At 40.8% G+C, this 23,231-nt stretch overlaps 1 protein-coding gene across 1 annotated transcript in view; it reads right to left on the bottom strand.

The window, feature by feature from the left end:
* The window catches only part of LOC141020305 (calsyntenin-2-like), a 250,036-nt gene that overhangs the window by 136,512 nt on the left and 90,293 nt on the right, over positions 1–23,231 (bottom strand). The window contains exon 2 of the mRNA XM_073495380.1: positions 21,660–21,827. Within this exon, the coding sequence (XP_073351481.1) occupies positions 21,660–21,827 (168 nt within the window). The remainder of the gene's footprint in view (positions 1–21,659; positions 21,828–23,231) is intronic.

Raw genomic sequence — 23,231 nt, 5'->3', positions numbered from 1 at the left:
GGAACTCAACCGAGTAGAAAGCATGGAGGCCTGTATTTTTTGGTGGTGAGTTATAAAGGTCAGGTAGAAAATAGAGGTTGGGATAATATATGCCATCAATTTGCACTTAATTTTCACTTTGCCTAACCATTGTCTATCTTCTTCAACGGCTTTAGGTGCTATTCTATTAATGGAATATATTTTTGATAGACAGCATGGTGGGCATCACTGGGATATTTGTCCAACGTCCAGACAAATAATGGCTGGGCTGAAGGTTTTGTTTATTTATTAATTCATCTTTTTGTCAGATTTTGTTGAATAGTCAGAGGAGTAGAAGCTGCTCTGAATTACAAGAGCACACATGCATAACAAAGTATGACTGACCTTGGAAGGCGGGGGAAACAAAAGGTGTCTGTCTGTGAGAATAAAATTTGTTTATTCGAAAATACATCAAGGTGTTATCTGGAAAATAGAAGCTGACAGACGTTTATTCAAGAGGTCTCTATGCAGGGCCACAGAAATGGAATCTTTGGTCAAGCTCTCTTGTGGCCGAGTGACCTTTTCATAATTTTACTTTCATTTTAGGAATAAATAAACCACAGCCTCCTTTGTTAATTTCCTCTTTGTCTAGTTTGGTTTTGAAAAGGCTCTGACAAGAACAGGTACAGGTGTTTTAGGTCTTGATATATTTGAATTTGCTCTTCATACCTCTTTTTCATACGAGTCTTTGTTAAAACCTGTATACGGTAGGGTTAGAACAATGTATCAGTCAGAAATTGCCTCAATCCCAAAACTGTAAATTTCTTGCCATTAAAATATAAAAAAAATTAGCACAGCATTTCATAAGCCTCATCTCTACTCAGGTGTCCACCTGTTGTCTTAAACCACTTTCAAACTGGACAAAAATTCATGCATTCATTTCCAGGTTAAACAACTCTGCAGTGGTCACGCATGTTTATCAGCTCCAGCTCTGATCGGCAGTGATGGAAACATGACACCCGAGTGGACACGCTCATTTTTGCCCCATTTCTCGCACAATGCTATGATGTGCATTGAAGTTCTGGACGTTGGTGTGTAGATACTTCTCTATCTTTTTCTGTTCAGGCAGCGCTCAAACATTGTTCAGTTGGTGCTGAGTTTACATGACTTTGAATGCGACACACCAGAAAAACAAAACAGTTATGCACACTCATCTTCTGACTATTTTTAGCTGGTTCACCAGCATTTAAATAATAAAAAAAACAAAATTGCATATGCACTCTAATTTGTTGTAAAAAAAAAGGTGTAAATTCCACAGGGTGAGTAATAATCATCACTCCCCAGATGAGCTTAGCTTGGTGTATTCTCATGGGGAGTGACAACATCAGAGCCTAAACAACAAATACCAACTGTGTACATATTGTGTATTCACACAATAATCGACCCCTCCTTAGACTGAACTAACGTTAATAAAATGAATCCAGATCTAAGAATTACGTTTTGCTTTTTGCTTCACCAGTGGAAGTAATTATTGTTAATCTGTCAGTCAGACATTGTTTTATAATCCCAGTTCTGGTGACTTTTGCCATAAATGCAGAGAGATATTAACTGATGGTATCAGCTATCACAAAGTTAGTAGATACGCTATCTAGAGATATGCACATATAAAAACTTGTCTCATATGTTTTATTTACAATACAGTCAGGACAAAAACAAGGACATATGAAAAGGGGAAGATGTCAAACAAAAAAAAATCACGTCCAACTCAAAATTAAGGTAAAACGTAATAACAAAAGAAAGATAATCTCAAAAGCCTGCAAGATTAATCTCACACACAGTGTCCCTGTGTGATACAGGCCTACAACCAAAACGAATGGCAGAACATCGACAATTATTTACAAGGGAAAAAACATATGGCTGTTGTCAGTGCAGTGACAATGGGATCCTCCAGACACAACCCACAGCCGCTTTTGTTGATTGCTGTATTTCCTTGGAGCCTTCTCAAGGCTAAATGAGCTATAGGATGAGTGAGGCTGGCAGAGTGCCCCACCGGAACAGCTCCATCCTTTAACACTCTGATTGATCACATTACAGTTAATTAAATATTGGCAAATTGCTCTCATCCAAGGTTGGGCCATTAAAGTTTACACTACAGCCACATTTATCACTTTCCATGTCTCTTTTATCACTGCTGCTTGTCGCCTTTCCTGTGTGTCAAGTGGATGATGATAAACGCCCGAACCCTTTGCTTCTCTCACTTGTACATTTTTACCTCCTTATTCTTTTCTTTGGTTCAGCTTCTTACGCTTCCCACTGGCTTTTCATTTCAATGAAGTATGACAGCTCCAATGAGGGAGTGAGCTGCAGCGAGTCTTTTCCACATTCCTCGGTCTGTGTGTAACCGTCAGTATCTCAAAAGGGATCAGGCAAGGGGAAAATGACAGGGAAGAGCTAGGAGCATGAAAATGACACTATCGGGCAACAGCAGAAGTAAAACACAATTGTTCAGCTGTCAGCCAAGGTGCTACCCTAATAAACTACAATAATGCTGATGGGCAGGGTTATGTTGCATGTCTGACACACATACGGTTATTTAAATGGCTCTCATCCCCACTGACAATAATATACGAGCAGGTTCCCCTCTATTTCTACCTATTGGTGTCTCCCAGAAATCCCGTAGGTCTCACATAAGGGTGGTGGAAGAGACAGAGTGAGCAGATAAGGATGGACACAAATTGTTGTCCACTTGGGTATGGTTGCAGAGTGATTCATTACTAATGTATTCAGTTTACAGGCCTGAGGGGAAGTGAAGACAGCATATCACCTCTGATAAGCCACAAGGTGCTCCTTGAAAATGAGCCGTCCTTTTTATTTGGGGAAAGCTGAGAGGTAGGGGAGGATCTGGGCTGTAAAGCCTGAGCCTGTGATTAAATGCACAAGATAAAACCCTCAGACACTTGACGATTACTTATCAAGAACAGGCCACCCCTTTAAATGAGTCTGAAACAGGCTGCAACGTGGCTTTGCATAGTGACACAAAGGAAGTGTTTTTGGGAAAGTGGATTTCTCACAGGATGCCAGAGTAGCTAATGTGGTTGCATTCGAAATCTGCAGTCGTGTTGGTGAAATAGGGAGAGATCTCTTCAGGAGGGGTGCTTTGCTAAGGAGGAGGTTTCTTTTAATTTCTTCTTTATTATTGTTATTATTAATTTTTTCTAGACATCGTGGGTTTTAAAGTAGAAACAGACAACTTTCCCACCGCCCGACTGGTATTATTGCTGGCACCACTGCCGCACAGAGGACTGGATTGTTTCTTCTTTCCTCTGAGTGGCAACTACCGACAACACAGGACAAGGCGTGACTTTATTTGTTCATTTAGACTATAAAGGAGACGTGAAAGCAGATAGACTGGCAGATAGTGCCAGTGGATCGCCAGTCAGCCTTCAATTTTCATGGAGATTTTCATGCTGGTGGCAGACAAAATAGCGTAGTGAAAGTGAGGTTTATAGGGAATCAGAACAAGACATTATTCCACAGCCATTACATTGTGCAATTGACATTTACTTCATAATAGTAGAGTAAAAGTGTTGGCAGGCGCACAGTGTGACTGCACTTAATGTCACAAAGCATGTGACAAGCTTCAGTCAGAGAGTGAGAGAGACAGAGAGAGAAAGCTCATTTGTTTGGATTCTCAGCTGTTTTCGCACCTATGGCCATAATCATAAAGGTTGCACTATCTACAGCCTTTTGCAACGCTAGCAGAAACTGGTTTGTCCACTTTCAAACACAAGTGAGTTAGACAGCGAGTCTGTTGGCCCACGGTCCCTCTATGGTGGACCAACCAATGCTAGGTGATGGAAAACACATCAATAACCCTCTAGATTTCACACTGCATCACATTCCAACAACAATGCGGCTGCTGGAGCTGATCACAGCGTTCTAGACAATGCTCATGGTTCTGACAAGTGTGTTTCAGAAGTGTCTCAGAATAGGCCCTCCACTTTTCCCTGCGGAGAAGTCACAGGGAAAAGTGCGCCTAGTCTATTTTTGTCTAAATTTGCACAGAGCAGATGGAGGAGGCAGGAAGTCAGACACTGGAACAGCATTGAGTATCAATTTTCAAATTAAAACACCCTGTGTAGACTCGGAATCTACAACACAACAAGGTTGAAAGTAACAACAAGAAAACGCAATTAAAACAGACAAAAGAAGAAACCATTTCACAACATAGCTTTCTCACCCATGGTAGCACAAAAATAAAGGAAAAATTACGGAAAAAAACAGGCAGGCATGAAATGAAGCCACATGGGGGATCAAATAAAACCATGTGGCACACGCAACATCATAGAGAGGTGCATGGTGGAATCAAGGCGTAACTGTGGCTGCTTGTGATATCTCCCAGGAATGTCACCACAGACACTCAGTTTGTAATTCTGCAATTGCAAACGCTTTAATCAGTGGGCTATATATGGTCAATCAGCATCGTGCTACCTCATTCGATAATAGATAGTGACTTATTACTTAGATTATTACTTTAAGGTTTCAGTACACTAATGTGTTGTCAAGCGCAGCTTAAGGCTTAAGTGTTCGTACCTGTTCCGAAACACCACATCTGAAGGTATTGCAAAGGACCTGCCATCACAGAGAGGGAGAAAAAAATACTTGAACCTCCTCCTCTAACCCCACTTTCCATCTCTTTAAGTGAGTACTCCTCTTTCATATGTTAATGCATGTTGTTCTGGCACAAGTTCAGAAACAGCTTTTAATAAAACTAAAGAAGGTCTACAGCATCCCAGTGCCAGGTCAGGCTTTTAACTGTCAGCCCTTTGAGCTGAAGTTGCCAAGATATCACTGAGCGTCACCACCGAGGACCTGACCTAGCTGTGAAAACATTAGTGAATGGTGTAGTCAAGAGTGACAACTGGGCTAATAATGTCACGCGCCTCTATACTGACCACCAAGTTGGCTGCTTGCCACATAGATGTGTTGCTGTGCGACTGAGACACTGTAGATTACTCAGCAGTTCTTCAGTAAAGGTTGTCTGCACCGTATTAAAATGACAAAAAAGACATCATAAAAAGGATTCTTTTTCTTATTCTCTTGACCACAGATTCTGGATGTCAGCTGCCAGTGGAGAAACAGAAATGTCTGCCTCTTCTACTAAATAGTTCTCTCTGTAAAATGGTTCGAAGCTCTTGCTCTTTGATTATGAGACATTGACCCTGAAATCTGACGTTGACTGATGTTTTACAAGCTTCTTCAATAAGCCTCATTTGTGGCTGTGTGAGATGTATCTCAATGTCGCTTAGTGTTAGAAATATGGAGCTACATAACAACAAAATGGATTCACAAAATGTAACAGCTCAACTAGTGACAGTTGTCCGAAAAAAATTACTGCCAGACAAGGACACCAATATTGAACAATTCTGAAAAAACTACTTTTTTTTTTTTTTTTTTTTTCTTTTTTTACATCCAATGAAAACTTTTGTTTAAATCCCTGTGTTCTGTGTTGGACATGCTACAATGCCCATTCACCACTCTGATCTTTACAAACTTGCTGTCTGCACTGCACTTCATAAAGGACACCAGTGCAATTTTCTTTTAACCCAAATTTACTTAAAATAACAAAAAAAATAAATAAATAAATAAATTATGTACCGGTTATTCCTTCATCCATTAACATCCCAGACGAGCGCACTCTGACTCAAGACCAAGCCCATATAACAGTTAACTTCATGGCTGATCAGACTCCTTCGCTCCCCACACCTGTTTAACACAAATACTGTTGTTTGAAAAGATTTCTTTCTGATCCGACTCAACTGTGTAAAACAGAATCTATTGATCTGCAACGGCACTGCAATAGACTCAGTGATGAACTGAGCATGTACGAATCTCAGGACGTAATAACCTGTTCCAAGACTCCAAGATACTCAGAGATTGAAATCTCAAACAAATACAGTACTTCAGCTTCCTCAAAAGCATCAGACACATTTCTCAACTGGGAGGTTGACTTCCCATTGACTGTCTCATCGGGATGATGCAGCTCTTAAGTGTCAATCAAGGACTATTTGCGTACATCAGTGCCTCAGGACACACTATGTACACTCACAGCGCCATCCATTGAAAAGGACTGCAAGATGTATTATACTGATACTGCTGAGTGTGCTGCCAAGAAAGCAGGAAAAGTGACTTTCACGTGATTAATTCTACTTAGCCTGGCGAGTCCGTTTGAATTCATTTATACAACATGACAGGATTTCTTATTGTGCCGCCATTTTTAAATGTGCCAGCACGACTGTCAGAAAAATGTGTTCTTTTCTTTGGATTTAAGGTAAGACACACATTTTAACTGATAGATATGAGTATGAAACTTCACCAGTTGATTACTTACATGACAATTATATTTTGCTTTGCAAGTTTTCTGAAATGATTTGGTTATATTAGCAGGATTACAGAAAAACTACTGAACGGATTTCCACTAAACTTGGATGGAGTGATCCCAGTGTGAATCTGGATAAAGAGACAGGTCGAGGAATTGTTCTCACTTTTTTTAACATGGTAAGATTTTTTTCTACATTTCATGAATATTTCAGGGAATAATGCATGGTATTTAGGGCTCCGGAGTACAACTATTTTGGTCACGCATGCACAAGAAAATCTGTCAGGTGCGGCTAAACGCTTTCATCGGTTGCTCCGGTAAGCCTGATATTCAGCAGGTCAGATTAAAAAAATATATAAAAATATTGTTACTGAAATTTGTTGTTGCATGTGCTATAATTTAAATAAGGAAAAACATGGATGTGCATCTTTAGTCCTATTTACAATCATTTACATAATTTTTAAGAAATTCAATTCAAATGTGTTATTGGGTACCCAAATTGTGTTCTGGTGCACACCTCATAAGTTAGGTGCAAAAGTGCAACCAGTGAAAAATGTGGTCTGGAGCCCTGAGGTGGCTGATATTCATGAGTGAGTAGTATGCGATGCAGATACTTGATCTGGTGAGTTTTAATTATAGTTAAGCTGTTATGGGCAATTAACATTTTAGAGTGATAGAAAGTTATTGAATCGGATATTTGATTAGGCTTGATTGAATTAAAGGGGACTGTTGGGGCCTTAGCAGAGGTATGAGCTCTACTGAGTGCTATTCAGGATAAATAAGCACTAATTATTTTGCTTACATTTCCAGAACAGAAAACTGAACTAAATAAACACCTTAATGTGTATTTTGGACCTTTTTTTTTTTTACACTAGACTGAAAGAAGACATGTTAAGGAAGCATATTAACTTCCAATGGCCCCAAATCTCAATATTGACCAGTGCATAAAAACATTTTTTTTCCCACATGTAGTGTCACCTTTAAAGTGAACTGTTGTTCCAACGTCGTGCATCATTTTGTAGGTTGAATGTACTGCTGTTAAGTTTTGCACACACTGTTGGTTGTGTTTAATGTAGCAGAAGGTGAGGAAGTATTTCAGCAAGAAAACAGAACAGAACGCACACATGCACTTTTGTCATGTTGTATCTCTATGTAAAGCACTTATGTCAGGGCCTGGCACCCTCCCACCACATTTCTGAAGGGCACACTGCCCCGGCACTACACAAAGGCATTTGTCATAAATTGTAATGTCTGAACAAGATGTAGTTAATTCCTAAGAACGCTGGGCTGCAAACATCACAGTGTCTTTACACTGCTACTCTGCAGTTCATTAAAGTTTCTGACACTCAGCCGTGTTAACTTTACGGCTTGTGACTCCATTTGGCTTAGTGAGTTTGGAGTTAAAACAGCCAAGAACTCAGAGAAGCAGTATGTCAGGAGGACAAAAGGTCAGCTTTGTGTATGGCTGATAAAATGATGGGCATGTGATGAAGCAGAAAATTGATAACATCAGCGCCCCCGAAGGGAACTGTTGTACGGTCCCTTTGCCTTGCACTCCACTTCACCTTTGATGCAGTAAACTTCAGCATACCATGAGTCACTGTGCACATAAATAACTTCCAGTGCGGAGCAGACTATAGTTTGCCACTTCATCTTTATGCCACAAAAAGCGAGCGTGATTATGTCAGAAGCATTTTTCTCTCTTCAGATATCCACATGCAGCTTGTCATTATACAAAATTGGCATGCGGTGAATATTATCACGCTGGGGTCAGCCACATTAGGACTCTTGGCACAGTCAGATGCCATGCAGTTAGGCAGTTGTTGAAGTGCGATTTAAATGCCTGCAGCTGGGCTCTGAAACACACATATAAAGGTGAGATGCTAAGGCGAGGTGGTGCAAAGAGAAAGAGAGACAGACAGAGAGTAAAAGATGGACAAAAATATCTTATGCGGCCTGTATGTACAGCCTGCAGCCATTCCTTGTAAGGCCTTGCTTCTGTCTCTCACCTGCCATACCTTTGCTTGTGCTGTACCTCCTGTTGGTTGCGCCTTCATGACATAAGGCCAAACTATGCACATGCCCGAGGCGAAGATGGGAAAAGAGTGAGAGGAATACGAGTTCACAGTGTGAGGCTGAGAAAAAAAATCAACTTTTATTCTTGGTAATGGAGCATTTTACAACCCTGATCCACACCTACTGTATGTGGTCCATTTATGTAGATTGAAATTTTTTGATATTGGCTAAATGCTAAATTCTGCATTGGAAGAAAGAGGTGACCAAGATGGACGGATTGAGGATGAAGGAAAGACAGAAAGCTTAGAGAGGGAAGGCAGAGACCTCAACTGGAACAGGGAATGAAGGTATTAGAAGAGAAAGATAGCTGCGGACAATAAAGGACGACAAGCGAGTTCGGGGATGAGTATAGGGAATATGTACAATAATACTGCATGTACGCTAATGAAAGCAGCTCTCTCTCTTTCTGTCTCACCCCCTCACATACTCCACCGTGGTCCACGAGTGCAGATCTCCACTATCTCCTCCTGCGTTGCGCCCCCATTTTATGCTCCAGCGGATGACAATAATTTAAGCTTCCCGATATGCAAATGTCCTTAATTGGACTGTCACAAGTTCCCAGGCATCGTCAACTTTACAAAATGACTGAGGCTGGGAGCAGATTGGATTTTGGTGGCCAATCTTGTACACTTAATTTTCAGTAATTTTGCAAGCGTTTCACCGCAAGGTCCTGCGACATGCCACTTACAAGACTATCTATACCAGCTGGAAGAGGTAAAAAGAAATAAGACGACTCTCTGTCTTGTCATTGTCATTCCCCCCTGCATCTCTGTTTCTCGCTCTATACCCAATTACTCCCATCTGAACCAGACCCTTCAATACTCATGCGACTCATCTTGTTTGTACCTTTTAAAACCTCTATGACTATGAGGTTGGAGCCAGCAATTTTCCCCCCTCGAGGCTCCTGCTGTTCCCATTCTGTCAGATAACTGTATTTTGTTCTGCACTCCAAATTCTACCGTGTTCAGAGGAACATGTTTACTCTTCCTGGTGTAAATCTAATGGCTTTGTTTTTACGGACTGGAAGCGTGCACGCGCCAGTGTCTGAAGTCAGCTACCATAGGGGATCATTGTAATTCATGAGGATTAATTCTCATAGTACATGAATATTCCATGGAGTTGTAGGGGTCATGTTTTCTCTCAGGGTACCTTGTTGAGCTGCAAATGTGTACAGCTGCAAATGTGTACAGCCAGAAGCATCTCTCTATGTGTGGGTTTGAGCATGTGTGTATGTGGACCAAAAGCAAAAAGCAGCTCATGCAATATAAACCTAATGTGTTTAATGTATTCTCCTTCCAGGTAAATAACCTTGATGTGCAGTCTCCTGGATATTGTCTGTCATCCGGAGTGATCCGAGACGATTAATTATCCCTGTCATGTTTTTGTATAATCTTTGTTTATTTAAAGCATCCAGTTTTTCATGTTTGCTAGAAGGCCGCCATCAATTACCAAGCAAGCGTGTTATGTGTCAGGTTTGTGTATGTATTTCATTATAGCACAGAAAAGGAAAATCCCACCTCATGCATAACTTCCAAAAACGCCTTCTTCCCACGTGTCACCAGTCACGAGGGGCACATCTCCTCCTAAGTGAAGTGAAGTTTTTTTGACGTTGTTTTTTTTTTCTTCATTTTTTTCAATTTATCATATTCTTTCTGTCTTCAGCGATCATTTCCCCCCCGGTGCAACCCAGCCTCCACCTCCACCGGCTCACCCAGCCTTCTCTCAGTTAATTGAGTCTTTGATTTACACGCGAGCGAACATGTGGAAATGATATTAGCGGTGATGACGTGTAAAGAAAAGAAGATAAAACGCCAGTGCAGAGATAGGAAACTGAGCCTGATGAGGCTGAAGTGGGCCTCTGAGCGCGAGCATCGCAGCGACTCCCTAGACAGCGATGCGTAAACCCTGAATTCCTCATGTACTTAGAAAAATGTGTGCTATCCATTTAATGGGAAAAAATAATGGAGGGGGGAGCGAATGGTTTCTTTCTCGCCTTCAGGTGATTAAGGCCGTGAGACGTTTGGTGGGATGATGTTCTCTGAAATACAGAGCCAGAGGGCCACGGCCGTCCAGGAATTAACTCCGTGAATATGGATGGGAGATCAGTATTACATTTAAAGCTCTGACTGTCTGTTACGTTTCTATCAAAATGAGATTTTCCCTTGATTCACATGTTCATTTCTCCATGCTCTCCTGGGTGATGCTTAATAACAGCAGTTCATTGCTTTTTTTATTCAGTGTGACAGACAATTTCTCGCCCTTGTGTGGAGATTCTGCCCATTCGATAAAAATCTAGAGCAAGTGAAAGAGGGAGTGAGTAATAAGTAAGCACCAAGGTAAATCTAGGAGGGGAGTGGAGCGCCTGTGTCGCTGTGTTGAATGCTTTGAATCTTTCCACATTTCTTTGCAAAGATCGACAGCCTACGTCTGTGCGAGGCTTTTATAAAAGTTGTTTACAGAGCACAGTGTCTCAGTGCGTCACCAAATCAAAACCGCTGTTTTCAGTCTGACCCATGCACACACAGTGGCTCCAGCCTGCGATATCCCCACAAAGAGGAAGAAAAACTGGGTGATAGAAGGACGACTGGAGGGGAGAAACAGAGGGGGGAGGTTTAAGCAGAGAGGAAGCTGTCAGAATTCAAAGAGAAAGGGAGGTCCTCTTCAGAAAACAGACAGAAAGAGGACTGAAAGTCAGATGGGATGATTTGGAGATAGGACTGGGAGACAGATCAGAGATTCTCGCAATGAAAAACACAAGTATTCAAGGGTAGACAGGATGAACCTCGAAATTTAAGTTGTATATCAAAAGCAGTGTCTTGGTCTTTGAAGCGCAGCAGCGATGTACTGGCAAGTGATGAATGTGATATTGACAAACTGCTAAAACATGGATCGCTCTCATGGAGTGCTGCTTCGAGAGTTGAACTTCAGTGGGAAGTCTTTCAAACAACATCCGTCTCTCTATCAGACTGTGACGACTCAGAGAAGACTTTTGGGTTTCTTCCTTGTATGTTTGTTCCCACGAGTAACACTTATGACAGTTTGTTGACACTTTAATTGGAGGCCTAGAGGCTCGAATACTCGTCAACAAATACAGATGGCAGATATATCTATATGGAGATATATCAAGAGATTTTGTTGGAACAATACTGATATTAGATTAAAACATTCTGATATCAAGATATCGACCGATATACACGTTTTTCATTCAAATGTGGTTATCGATCATCATGACAATGGAGGCAGGATAATAAATTAAACCTCGAAAATGACACTGTGTACTGAAACAGTAAACTTTTTCGGAATTAATACAATTTTATCCAAGCATCTTTTTCTCTGTTATAATCTCTAAAAAACATTAAAAAAATTATATTGGTACGTAACGGGCAACCTATAAGCTGATACGAGAAATCTGTGATCGGCTAATTTTGGCCATATATCAGCTATATTAGTCTGTATGGGTGAATGGATAGATGAATGCATGAATGGATGGCTGTAAACACATTGTGCTACTCATTCTTTCCATCCATAATTCATGAAAGGCATCATGGGAGTTAAGAATACGGTGGATAAGCTTTGTCAGCATGACTTAGCAAAACTAAAAACTAAAACTATCAGCTTCTATCTGGTGAACATGGTCTGTTCGTTGACAAAAACACCACACTGTACCATTTTAATATAAAAGGATAGCTGTTAAGCTGTTCAAAAAGACCAAGAGGGTCTTGAGAAGATCCATGAATTCTCCCCTGAGAAATTCATGAATATGTTGAGAAAGAAGCTCTGTATGTCGCAATGTTAATGAAAGTGAGAAAAACTTCCCAGATCCTTAACTTTACCTGGATCTGCACCAAAGGTTAATGGAGTCTATTCAAGGCCAAGACCCATCCTCCATCCAAGTTTGGTCGAAATCTGTTAAGTATTTTTTGTGAAATTCTGCTGACAAACCAATCGACCAGCATGAAAACATAACCTCCTTTGCGGAGGCGATTCATAGTGTGTTTTTCGTAATTCCAATATTTCATTGTAACACAACTTTTGTAACTCCTTGGGTAGAGCAGTGGCCACCTATTATAGCAGAATTTCAATGGAACAGATTCAGCAGGAGCAAATGTACCCACTTCAGACATGCTAAGCACTTGGACAAGGACAAAGCCTCACAAGTCAGTTTCTGATTTCAATTGCAGTGAATGTCTCAGTTAAAAAGCAACCACATCACTCAAGCTATTCTGCTTCTCAGTGGGATGAGGAGGTAGTTGACTGGAAATCTGCTTAATGGTATTCAAGGGAACCTAAAACATGTTCCTTTTATTCTTCCTTTTGAGTGAACAAAGGAACAAGTCGTGGTGCTAACTCTGCTTGCCCCCCTCTGACAGTTCTGTAACTCATCAAAAGACAAAAAAAGCTAAAAGCCTAGAAAAAAAAATCTCATTACAAAGACTATTTCCCTCATCTGTGTGGTTCAGTGAGGAAGCAGATTGCATTTCAGTACTTCATTAATAAATGAGTATGTGAACAATGGCAGAGTGATGGCTCCATTGTCTTGAAGCTCAAGTCTGAGGCACTTTGAATGCCAGAAGCAAGATAGTCATTATGCTGCCCGTGCTTTTCAGCTCAAAAAGTCTGCAGAAACAAGTTTTCACCAATAACAGAATCTCAGATCTCTGAATAGCACTGTGCTTGAGTTTGATTCTACAGTTTGCTGTGTTAGCATTGGGTCCTTATCTCAGACAAACATTGTTCCGTCCATCTGTTTCTTATTGCTTCTTCATTCACCTTATCAAAAAATAAATCACAGAACTCTTTCAGAACGACCAAGCTGTCATCTTTGGAAAAACGGTGCATCACCTGTGGACAGTGTTGAGTCTCTAGGAGGACAAAGGGCGCCACTCACACCCCTGAACGCAGTGGAGCTGGATGAAATCTGACAGGTGGAAATTATTAGAGAAAAGATGAAAAAAGAGTGCGATCGCACAGGAGGGAGGAAAGAAAGTGAGGGCTTGTTCCAGGTCAGAATACAAGCAAAATGACTAAAAGAGGAAGGAGGAGCTGAATTTGCAGTCGGGGGGAAAGCCTGAACGGAAAGCACAGATGGATTAAAGCCATCTGACAGCCTTGTTGTGGAGAGGATTTTTTTTTTTTTTTTTCAGATCCAACCCCTTTTTTAAGAGACTATCTCCCCACAAAATTATTTCAATCTGTTACTTTTTTAATCATGGTTTTAAGCAACAGCTTTGAAGTAGAGGCTTTTGAGGGAATTGACACAGCGGCACCTGCTGAAAAAGGAAAAAAAAAAATAGGATAAAAAAAAACTGTTGCCTTATTAAAAGCAGCCCCCTGGCCCTTCCAAATTTTCATTCAGCTCATGAAATGAGCTTTAAAAGGCATAAAGGGTCTCTGATCAGAAAGCTTCTTTAACTTCACATCTATATTTTTTCGATGGGGATACGCACGGATAAAAGTGACTTGCAGTTTTCATTTATACAGTTTGACAGAAGATGAGGTCATTTTTAGACTCCACATGATGAAATCACTGAGGGGCTTTTGGCATAATTTGTTACTTTTTTCCCTCATGAAAGTGATAAAATTATAGGACACTTAGATCAAATAGACAGCTTAAGTAAAGCAGGTAGCTGACTCTAGAAGCTGTGAAGATAGAGTAAGACTGCAGCCGTTTGATTCGCCCTGTCTACATGTGTATATGCTTTAAAACTGGATATAGGACGTTTATAGGAATCCATTATCTCTTACAAAGACTGGCACTGACTATAGCCCTAACCTTTATCCTCTCTACTCATGATGCTTGTTTATTTCCACACATTTATCCAATCTGTGAGTCACAAAACATATTTAACTTTTCAAACAAACCCGTCTCATTCCTCTGTTGTTAGTAACACATTGCAGTATAGGTGCTTCTCCACCTACACACTATACTGAGCTCACTGCTACCGTGCTAATGAAGTACTTTTCGTAATTAGCTTGAGATCTGTTTCCCAATCAGACAGACAGCGAGAGGCTAATTAATCACCGCACATTAGCCAGCCTGTATGTTTACACATATCTATTTACTTTATGGAAGCGAATGAGTGACGATACGATATCGCCTGCTGCTTTTGGAGTAATGCGAGGCTGTAAGGGTTCTCCAAAGAAAGCCAAGGTCAGAGATAATTGATTATTATTAATGCCTTGAGAGGCACGGTTTAGTAATGCAGTAAAATTAGAATTCAGATACATTGTTTGTTCAGACATCAGATGAGACAGCAGGAACAGACTGATTCCTGCTGTCAGTCTGATTTCTTATTCACGCTGAATAATCGCAGAACACAGAAGAGAAAAAAAAGTCCTCACTCATTCAGAGATTAAGAAAAGCTGGTGTGCATTTGACACATGTAAGCCAACATAAAGGGTGAAACACATCATTTATGCAGAGTGGATGTGTATATGGCACACTGAGGTCTTGTGAACCTGTCAAAACTGCCAGTGCTGTTTGACTGAGCATGATGCATACGTGGGTCACGTATGGCTCCAGGGACCAATGAAAGAGAAGGATTGACACATGAATATACTATTTCTTCTGGCACAACACCCACATCTCAAGACAGCGTTGGTGTCGGTGAACATGTGTGACAATAGCACACCAGGGGTGACTGGCAGGCAGGTAAACAGGTGTTAAATAAAGGCACTCCACACAGCTTTTGCCCATTCTCTTTGCAAACCCGGCACTTTAGAAGCCTACTCAGTACAGTGGTAGCAGCCTCTTAAAAAGCCACTTCAACTTAATAACCTAATGGACCACTAAGCTAGTCTCACTCATTATCCACCATTGCGAAGTTCAGAGAACATAGTTCTACTCGAAAGAGACGCAAAGTGAACATTCTGGCATATCATTTACATTTGTACATCAGTACAGTAGTTCTCAACCAAAAGCTTTGGCTGTTGTGATAGTTAGCACAACAGAACAACATTTACTTCACAAATATTAGCAGTAAATGCTGTTTATCACGTTATTTTGGGCTGACACTTCTGTCCCAACCGACATAGTTTTTTTAACGCAATGCAGTTTTGCTGATGAACAGCGTACTTTTAAATCTTCATAGCATTGAAACTTCCCTTGAGTGATGCAGCCATTCCATTAATCAAGTCTTAACAAATGCAAATGAATCCTCGCTCCACAAATGCTTGTTTGTAGCTTCCATCAAGACAAGTGCCGTGGCACTTTTTAGATTCTATTTTTTAACCTTGTGAAAGTCCTAGTTAGTAGAAATGTATTCTAGTTGGGACAGTAGCACTACATAGTCCCAAGGAACTATTTGATCCTCCAAGTTTGATCCACCTTTGATAAAAAGCTCTCACAAGCACATTTGTATAACTATTGCAATGCACATTATATAACGCATCCACATTACACCAATCCCTGCTGCCCTTCACTGGTTACCCATGAGAATTTTTCAATATTTTACCGCTTTGTTTTAAAAGCCTTGAATGATTCGGCTCCTGCCTATATTTGTGATTTGCTAATCCCCTAACGAGATCCTCTGGCAGAGCCTTACAAATGGTTCCAAAATCCAGACTTGCTTTTGCCAGTTTCACCAGTTTCCTGAGGATCTCAGGCAGGAGAACTCAGTATCCTCCTTTAAAAATCTTCTTAAACTCACTTTAATCTTTTGTTTGGTATTTGATGGTATTTAATGTTATTTTGAAACTATCTTGAAACTTTATCTTGTTCATATCTAAAGATGTGGGTTTTATTTGATATTACCACATATTTTTACTGTAAAGCACATTGTAACGTTGTTTTTGAAAGGTGCTATATAGGTATTATTATTATCATACATATGTTCCAGGCCAGTATCTTATGGTATTGTGTTCACATTGGAGTATTCTGGCATTGACATAACAGCTAAAGCCAACAATCAGTGTCAAAAGAGGAAGTTGTTTGCCTTGTTGAGAGACAGAAAGTAAAGGGAATGCTTGAAACAGATGTATGCCATGTCTTCCAAACGTGTCAAAAGGCAAACTGTTGATAGCTGTTCCAAACGTGCTAGCATGATGGCTTCTATGTTTGGCTTTGCCGCTGCCGACCTGTCTCATTTTGTCCTCCCTTGTCCAATGTGTTATGTTATTTGTTCTGCTGTTTGGTAAAGGTCCAATTTGTAAGTTGATTGCTGAGTCTGATGCTGAAGTCGTCAAAAACTGGTGCTGTGGGTTGGTACAGTAGATTGGATCGGTCACCAACCCATAGATTGTTTCTGATGAACATTGCCTTGGTGTATCCGACTACTCTATTGCATGACTTCCTCTTTCCCGTGGACTCCCCTGTCACTGCCTTCCCCGACTCTCCTGGGGAGATCGCCTTCCCTTCAGCCAGTGAAGCTTACATGTGTGGTGAGTGTCTCCCTGCCAACTGCACACCCTTCCCTGGGGTTCCCCTGTTGAAAGGACTCTACACCTCTCAGGATGACACCAGTGAATGCTCACTCCGTAGCTACAAAACGTTTGCTCAATGAATCATCCAGTCTCAGAAGTTAGACTTTTTGACCAAAACCTGGCAGAGGAAAATGGAGCATGCACCCCCTCATTGAGCTGTGCCCAAAGGATTACACTTTTATCAGCTTGCCGAGGATTTCAGGCCACGGTGGTGGAAGCTAGTTCTCTTCTTTTGAACTTCCAACTAATTAAAGTTCAAATTCCTTTTATTATAGCCTATTTTAAACGACCCTCCACCCGGCCCTAACAGCTCCTTTTTGATGAATGTAATGATTTTTTTGTTGTGTGTTTTCAAGCTGTTGAGTTGATCCTTGGAGATTTTAATATTCATATTGATGATTCTTCTGATGACTTTGCTTCTAGTTTGAATCTTTCTCAACATGTAGCAGGCCCTGCATACATCAGAGGGCACACTCTGGACCTCTGGATCCTGGTTTTACTCTTACTCTTTGCTCTTGTTTTTAATTTCAGATCACAATAATTGTGTTCAATTTGACTTTTCTTTCAATTTGGATACATCTCTGCCTTTTTAAACCATCAATCTGTCCTTTATAGGAACCCTGTAGTGATGTGGATCCTCAAGTACAATGTTAATGAAGTACTGCCATTCAGTCCCATTCAGCTTCACTATCAGTATTTACAAGAACTTTAACATGGTTACAGCTGCCAGTACTAGATACTTCTCTAAACTTGTATCTAGGTGTTGACATAATGCCAAATCTTGTTTGACACCATCATTAAAATTGTCACTCATACAACACTTGCTGTTTAATTTTTTTTTTTTCAGTTTAGGAATGCAACAACTTTCTCTTCTTCATTAATGTTAATTTCACTTTCACAATAGCTTGCCCTTGTCGGCCAACAATCCTGAGAGTTTTCTTCTAATTTCACCAGAAGAGCTTGCCAATCTGGCATGTAATATGAAAACCTGCTCCCCTCATCATTGTACTCACTTTATTAAAAATGTAATTGGTTCTATTGGTCCCTTTGTGCTCTCTAAAAAACAATAGCTCTTTGAGATCTGGTGAGCTTATTGTAAACTAGTTGTTCTTCTTCTCAGGAGCTACAGGCATTCTTCAAAGTAACATTTTATAGCTAGGTCTCAGAAAAGGAAAATGATTGTTACACCTGACTTTGATGTGCACGACATTCTTGCAAAGTTTCGGTCTGGCTTTTTTGGAATCACCAAGGTTTCCATTTGAATGAATGCTGTGCTGGTAAAAAATAAAATCCACATATAAAATCAGAAGGTTCACAAATGTATTTTTCTGATGCACACACATATCTGTTGTCTTGAATATGCAATAGAAATCCACAGATTTATGAAGAATTTGCTATTTTCATAAAACATATTTGGATGTTGTTACTTTTTTAAGACTGTTGAACCTACCATAGCTTCATGCACCAAAGCATTTTGTTTTTCCAAAAGGGATCTGTAGCCTATCAGATGTCTCCTTCCATTACGCCAATCACATTAGTGTCAATATCAGGGTGTGATTTAATGCATAGTGTGTGTGCAGTCTGCAATTATGAACACAAAGATGGACATCAAACAACACATGGAGTGTTCGCTGCTCTCCACAGGTAAATAATAGTTATTTTGTTGTGCATGTTATAGAATGGTTGAGTCATGAATCCTTGCCAGCTAGCTATTGTGAGCTAACACTATTGTTTAATGCCACATCACTAACTTAGCAAGCATTCATAACTCAAACATATTTAATTATGCAGGACATAAGTTATGACTCACCTAGATACCCGGTTGAGTTTGATGTCAACGCAGCTGTTTGATGTCCCTCCTCTCCTAATGGTATAATTCATAATTCTTTTTATACTTTTAGCTTGATGTCTGCATTTCACATCTGTTTGCTCTTTTGTTTTTCACTGTGAAATCTTTGTGACAACTTCTCCATCAAGGTGCTATAAAAACACAATTATTTTCTTACAAACAAACTCGGATTGTTAATTTCGGAAAGTTACAGCCCACCCAACCCCGCCATCAGACTTCCTTTTTTCTGAAACTTATAGTGCCTCGGTGTACCAAGTTGTAACATCACTGATGGTTTCACTTTTCCATCAGTTTTGTCACATCACTCTACATAAAGTTGTCACTGTAATGGAAAAACTCAAGACGATGACTGACTGAGTTTGTGTCGACACTTGTCAGCTCATAAAATTATTTGTTGTGACAGACCTGACAGGAGCATATGCTCCAGACAAGTCTTCATTCACGTGTAACGCCGTTTGTGAATGAAAAATAGGTTTAGGTATAGATGAGGATGTACGTCAAAGTGTGTTTTCTTGATATTGTTATCTATAGCATGGAGCTGTTTGGATCACCTACCTTTTTTTATCTTCTTTGTTTCTTAGGGCGAGACACCTGCACTTTGTCAGACACAGCCATGCATAAAACAATGAGTCTATCTATACCAGCGCGTTTCACTCTCTTTCCTGACATGTTGTCTGTGGGATTTTGAAGCTTGTGAGCTGCTGTGGCGCTGCGGTGATGGCTAATGTCAGTCTTAGCCAGCTTTCAGACACAGCTGTACCACTTTTCTTGTTCTTCCAGACCAGTGAGTGTGGTGACTGTTGCACCCTGCTCAGCAGTCCGAGAGGATTACTGGACAGGTTCGGAGTGATGTAAAAGACTGGTGGGGAAACACTGTGGGTGTGTGCTGGCTTATTGGAATGTTCCTACTGAATCAAGCAGAAGTGTGAGGTGCTTTCAGGGAAGCACAGATGGTTAGTTATTGAATTTCCCATGGAATTAAAATCAATGTTTAAGTGTTTTTTATCTCATATGGCTTGTTCTCTATCTCACCTATACACCAGTATCAGACCAAACAATGGCAAAAAGCCATTTTTAGGGATTCTTCATGATATTTTAGAGTTTTTAACTTCCTGGAAAACGATAAAGAATGTTGACTCATCCTGCAATAAACGCTTTTTTGATTTCAGGATGCTGCTCGGCCTCATGGGTTACTGTACAAAATCAAATTTACAACTTGTGGAAAAACACAACTTTAATCACTGACTTTTGCAGCTTATTTCAGGGAGAAAGTATTTTCTGATGTCCTCCTGCAGCTCTGTCTTAACTTTGTCCTCTGCTAAAGTAACTTCTAGCTACCACGAAACAGCAGCTTCCCAACCAACACCTCCACAGCCTCCGGGAACAATGATAGAGGCCAGTTACAGTCGTTACATTAACTTCTAATCTAAATATACATGTTGTCTGCTGGGTATACATGCATAAACAAAACATAACTGCATTGCTTTTAATTGTGTACAGTATCATACACAGTGTTACGAGCTTATAAGCAAAGGAGTTTCTGTGTATTGCCATCACCAGCTCAGCAGCATGACTGACAGACATTTCGTGTCTGTGTGTTCCGGATGTACTGTGATTAAAACCTGGCAAGCCTAATTAATGAGGCTTCACCACTACCTATGCACTGCCCTGTCACTCCGCCCCAGCAATTTGGTGGGAGAACTGAATAACTGTCTCTGTCCTGAACTGTGTCTGCCTGGAAGGACAGCACTGCTTTAAGAGATACAGAAAAGAGGCTGACTGCTGCATTGTGTGTGTTGGTGTTTCTGTGGGGTAACACAAAAGGTGCACAGGGCAGGAGGTGAGGTACACAAAAAATGTGGGAAGTGGCGATGAGAGGAAACAAGAGAGTGGCAAGAGAGAAATGAGACCTGATAGAAGGGAAAAAGAGGAAGACTGCTGTAAGACAGACTGCCAATGCTAATGTTCTTGTTTATTAATAATTTAGTGAGAAATCTCTCTCAGTACCCTCACTCATGAAATCCAGGAATACCCACGCGCTCTTCCCGCTGTGTGTGTGTGTGTGTGTGCACTCTGCTGTTGTGTGGCTGTCAGTCTGTCGAGAGCCAGAGGACATATGCTGGTCAGCCAGCCACCCTCCCTACTGTCTCATCATTTTCTCTCTTTCTCCCTTTAGGGTGGCCATTACGGTGAGCCCCCTCAGGCCATGCCACAGCACACACACACACACACACACACACACACACACACACACACACACAGGGTAGCAAACAATGAAACAATGTTTTAGTAAGCATACACATATTCACGCCTGCACACACACACACACACACACTCTCCCTCTACATCCATCCATCCAGTCCAGCTTGAGGGCCTCTGTGAGTGGGCTCCAGCCCCGTGAAGCAGCCCCATGCTAGGGCCTTGGCCACATTAGCAGCCTGGCGGGAGATGGGCTAGCTGGGCTCGCCAACAGCCTCCAGCTTACGTCCTCCCACAAGAGCTGGCACCCTCTAGACGAGTTGGAATGGTCACAAAGTGGGAAGAATCTAATCCGGTTTGACTCTTATATTTTTTTTTTTCTTTTTTTGCAATGTCCTCAACCACCATGGGGCTTATTTGGGCCACTTTCCACTCTAAATAAATATGAAATATGAGTCCTGTATGTGATGTGTGTGCACTGGGAATTATTGGATTAAATGGTTGCAGCACAGACCGGGGTTAACACTAAGAAAAAAGCTGTGATGCAGCAAGTTACAGTACATGAAGCCAATTTAAGCCCTTTCACAGTGATATCACACGACAGCTTTATGTGGTTTATATCCTTAGTGTAAGTATATCCTGCAGCTACGCTTCCCTGTGTGGATTAACACCTGAGTCATGGTTGACTGCCTCCATTTGGTCTGAGTGAGCCCGGCTTCAGCCCAGTTGCTATGATCATCCTGCAGTTGACAGCCATTAGGTTGGAATGTACCATACCTGCGTAGGGAATGGGGGCATCTTTATCCAGGGCCACCAGAGGAGGATCTAGCAGAACGATGTCAGTGTTTTCGGTGATCACCCCATGGTATGATGTCTCAATCCACGGCTTGTGTTTGTTCACTGTGGAGACAGAAACCAGAGTGTGAGATGTCAGTGAAATACTTCCTCAATGAGGTGCAACAGATCTGTCTCAACATCCGTACAAAGACATCTTCAATTTCCTTTCACTTGAAAAACTGTCCACAGATGAACAATTTAACTTCTATATGCACACACAGACAGATATATTGTAGTACAGCAATAATACATACACTCTTTTTTATGTTCTTGGCAAAACTCCTCCAGCCCCAGTTTTTATGACATTCTCATTTTGCTAATCTCCCCCGCTACCTGTTTTCTATCTTTTGTTCTTTTCTTCCTTCAAACATTCCCTGCAGGTTTCAAAGCGCAGTGCCATGCTTGATCAATGACCACCACTGTGCTGCCAGCAGAAAACTGTATCCAAAGCCAAGTCAAAACAAAGTTCATGAGCTGAGGGCCTGATTAAGGCCTATAATTGAGTAGCGGCCCCCTGGGCTGTGTGCGGCACCATGCCAACCCACTTGCCATTTGTTTGCCGTCTTATGGTCAAAAGAAAAGGAAAAAAAGATGGAGGAAAACAACTAGAACCCTCAGTTCCTTCTTAGTGCTCTTTAGCTTGGCCAGAAAAAGCCACAAATCACAATTTGTCCACTTTAAGTTCAAGTTGGTGGATTGAAAATTACACAAAGCAAGGCTGTAATTATAGGCCCCCGTGAAAGATCATTTTTTAACAAAAAACCCCACAATAATATGTGGCTTAATGGGGAATGAAGAGCATAAGAAATAATTACTCTCTATTCAGGGAAAAGAAAGTGGATTCTTTCTAAGTGCTAATCAAGCAATCATTGCAGACCAGTTCAATTATTCACTGAATGTCAGCAAAAGCCTTTGTGATGCTAAAATGTGTACTTTCAAAACAACCAGACAGACAAATGTCGCCAGACATCATAATCTATAATGTGAGTACACAAAAAAGACTCTTGCTGTTGTGAAAATGCATGTCATTTCATTTTCAACACTTGCACAGTATTTATGTCATTATCTTGTTTTGATTGCACTTTACATCTATCACTCCAAAACAATAATTCCCAACCAGGGGTAGTTGTGGTACCACGGGAGGGGAACTGCAGCTGCCAAGAGGTACGTGGGAATATAGTGGGAGTAAATTCTGTTTGATGATAAATATATTTTTTGACATATTTCTGTTTATGATGAAAATAACTAAACTAACAGAGCTATCAAAATGTGGGTTATGCTGAAACTAGCTACCAAAGTTGCAGACAAGGCAAAGTAGTTAGCTAAAAGTAAGGGGGGGGGGGGGGGGTTAGATAGTTAGCTAAGAAAGGATAAATATGCAATTATTAGCCAAACATATTTAATGGTTGAAATAATAAGCTGATGTTAAAGGACAAACAGGGGAAGCAGTTGAAGTAATGAAAAAACTTGTGAAAATGTTTTTAATGCATAGATTTAATATAGTATAACAAC

This window comes from Pagrus major, chromosome 2, assembly GCF_040436345.1.
Source record: "Pagrus major chromosome 2, Pma_NU_1.0".
NCBI lineage: Eukaryota > Metazoa > Chordata > Actinopteri > Spariformes > Sparidae > Pagrus > Pagrus major.
Note: the sequence above shows the minus strand (reverse complement) of the source record. Positions and strands in the feature narration are given on the sequence as shown.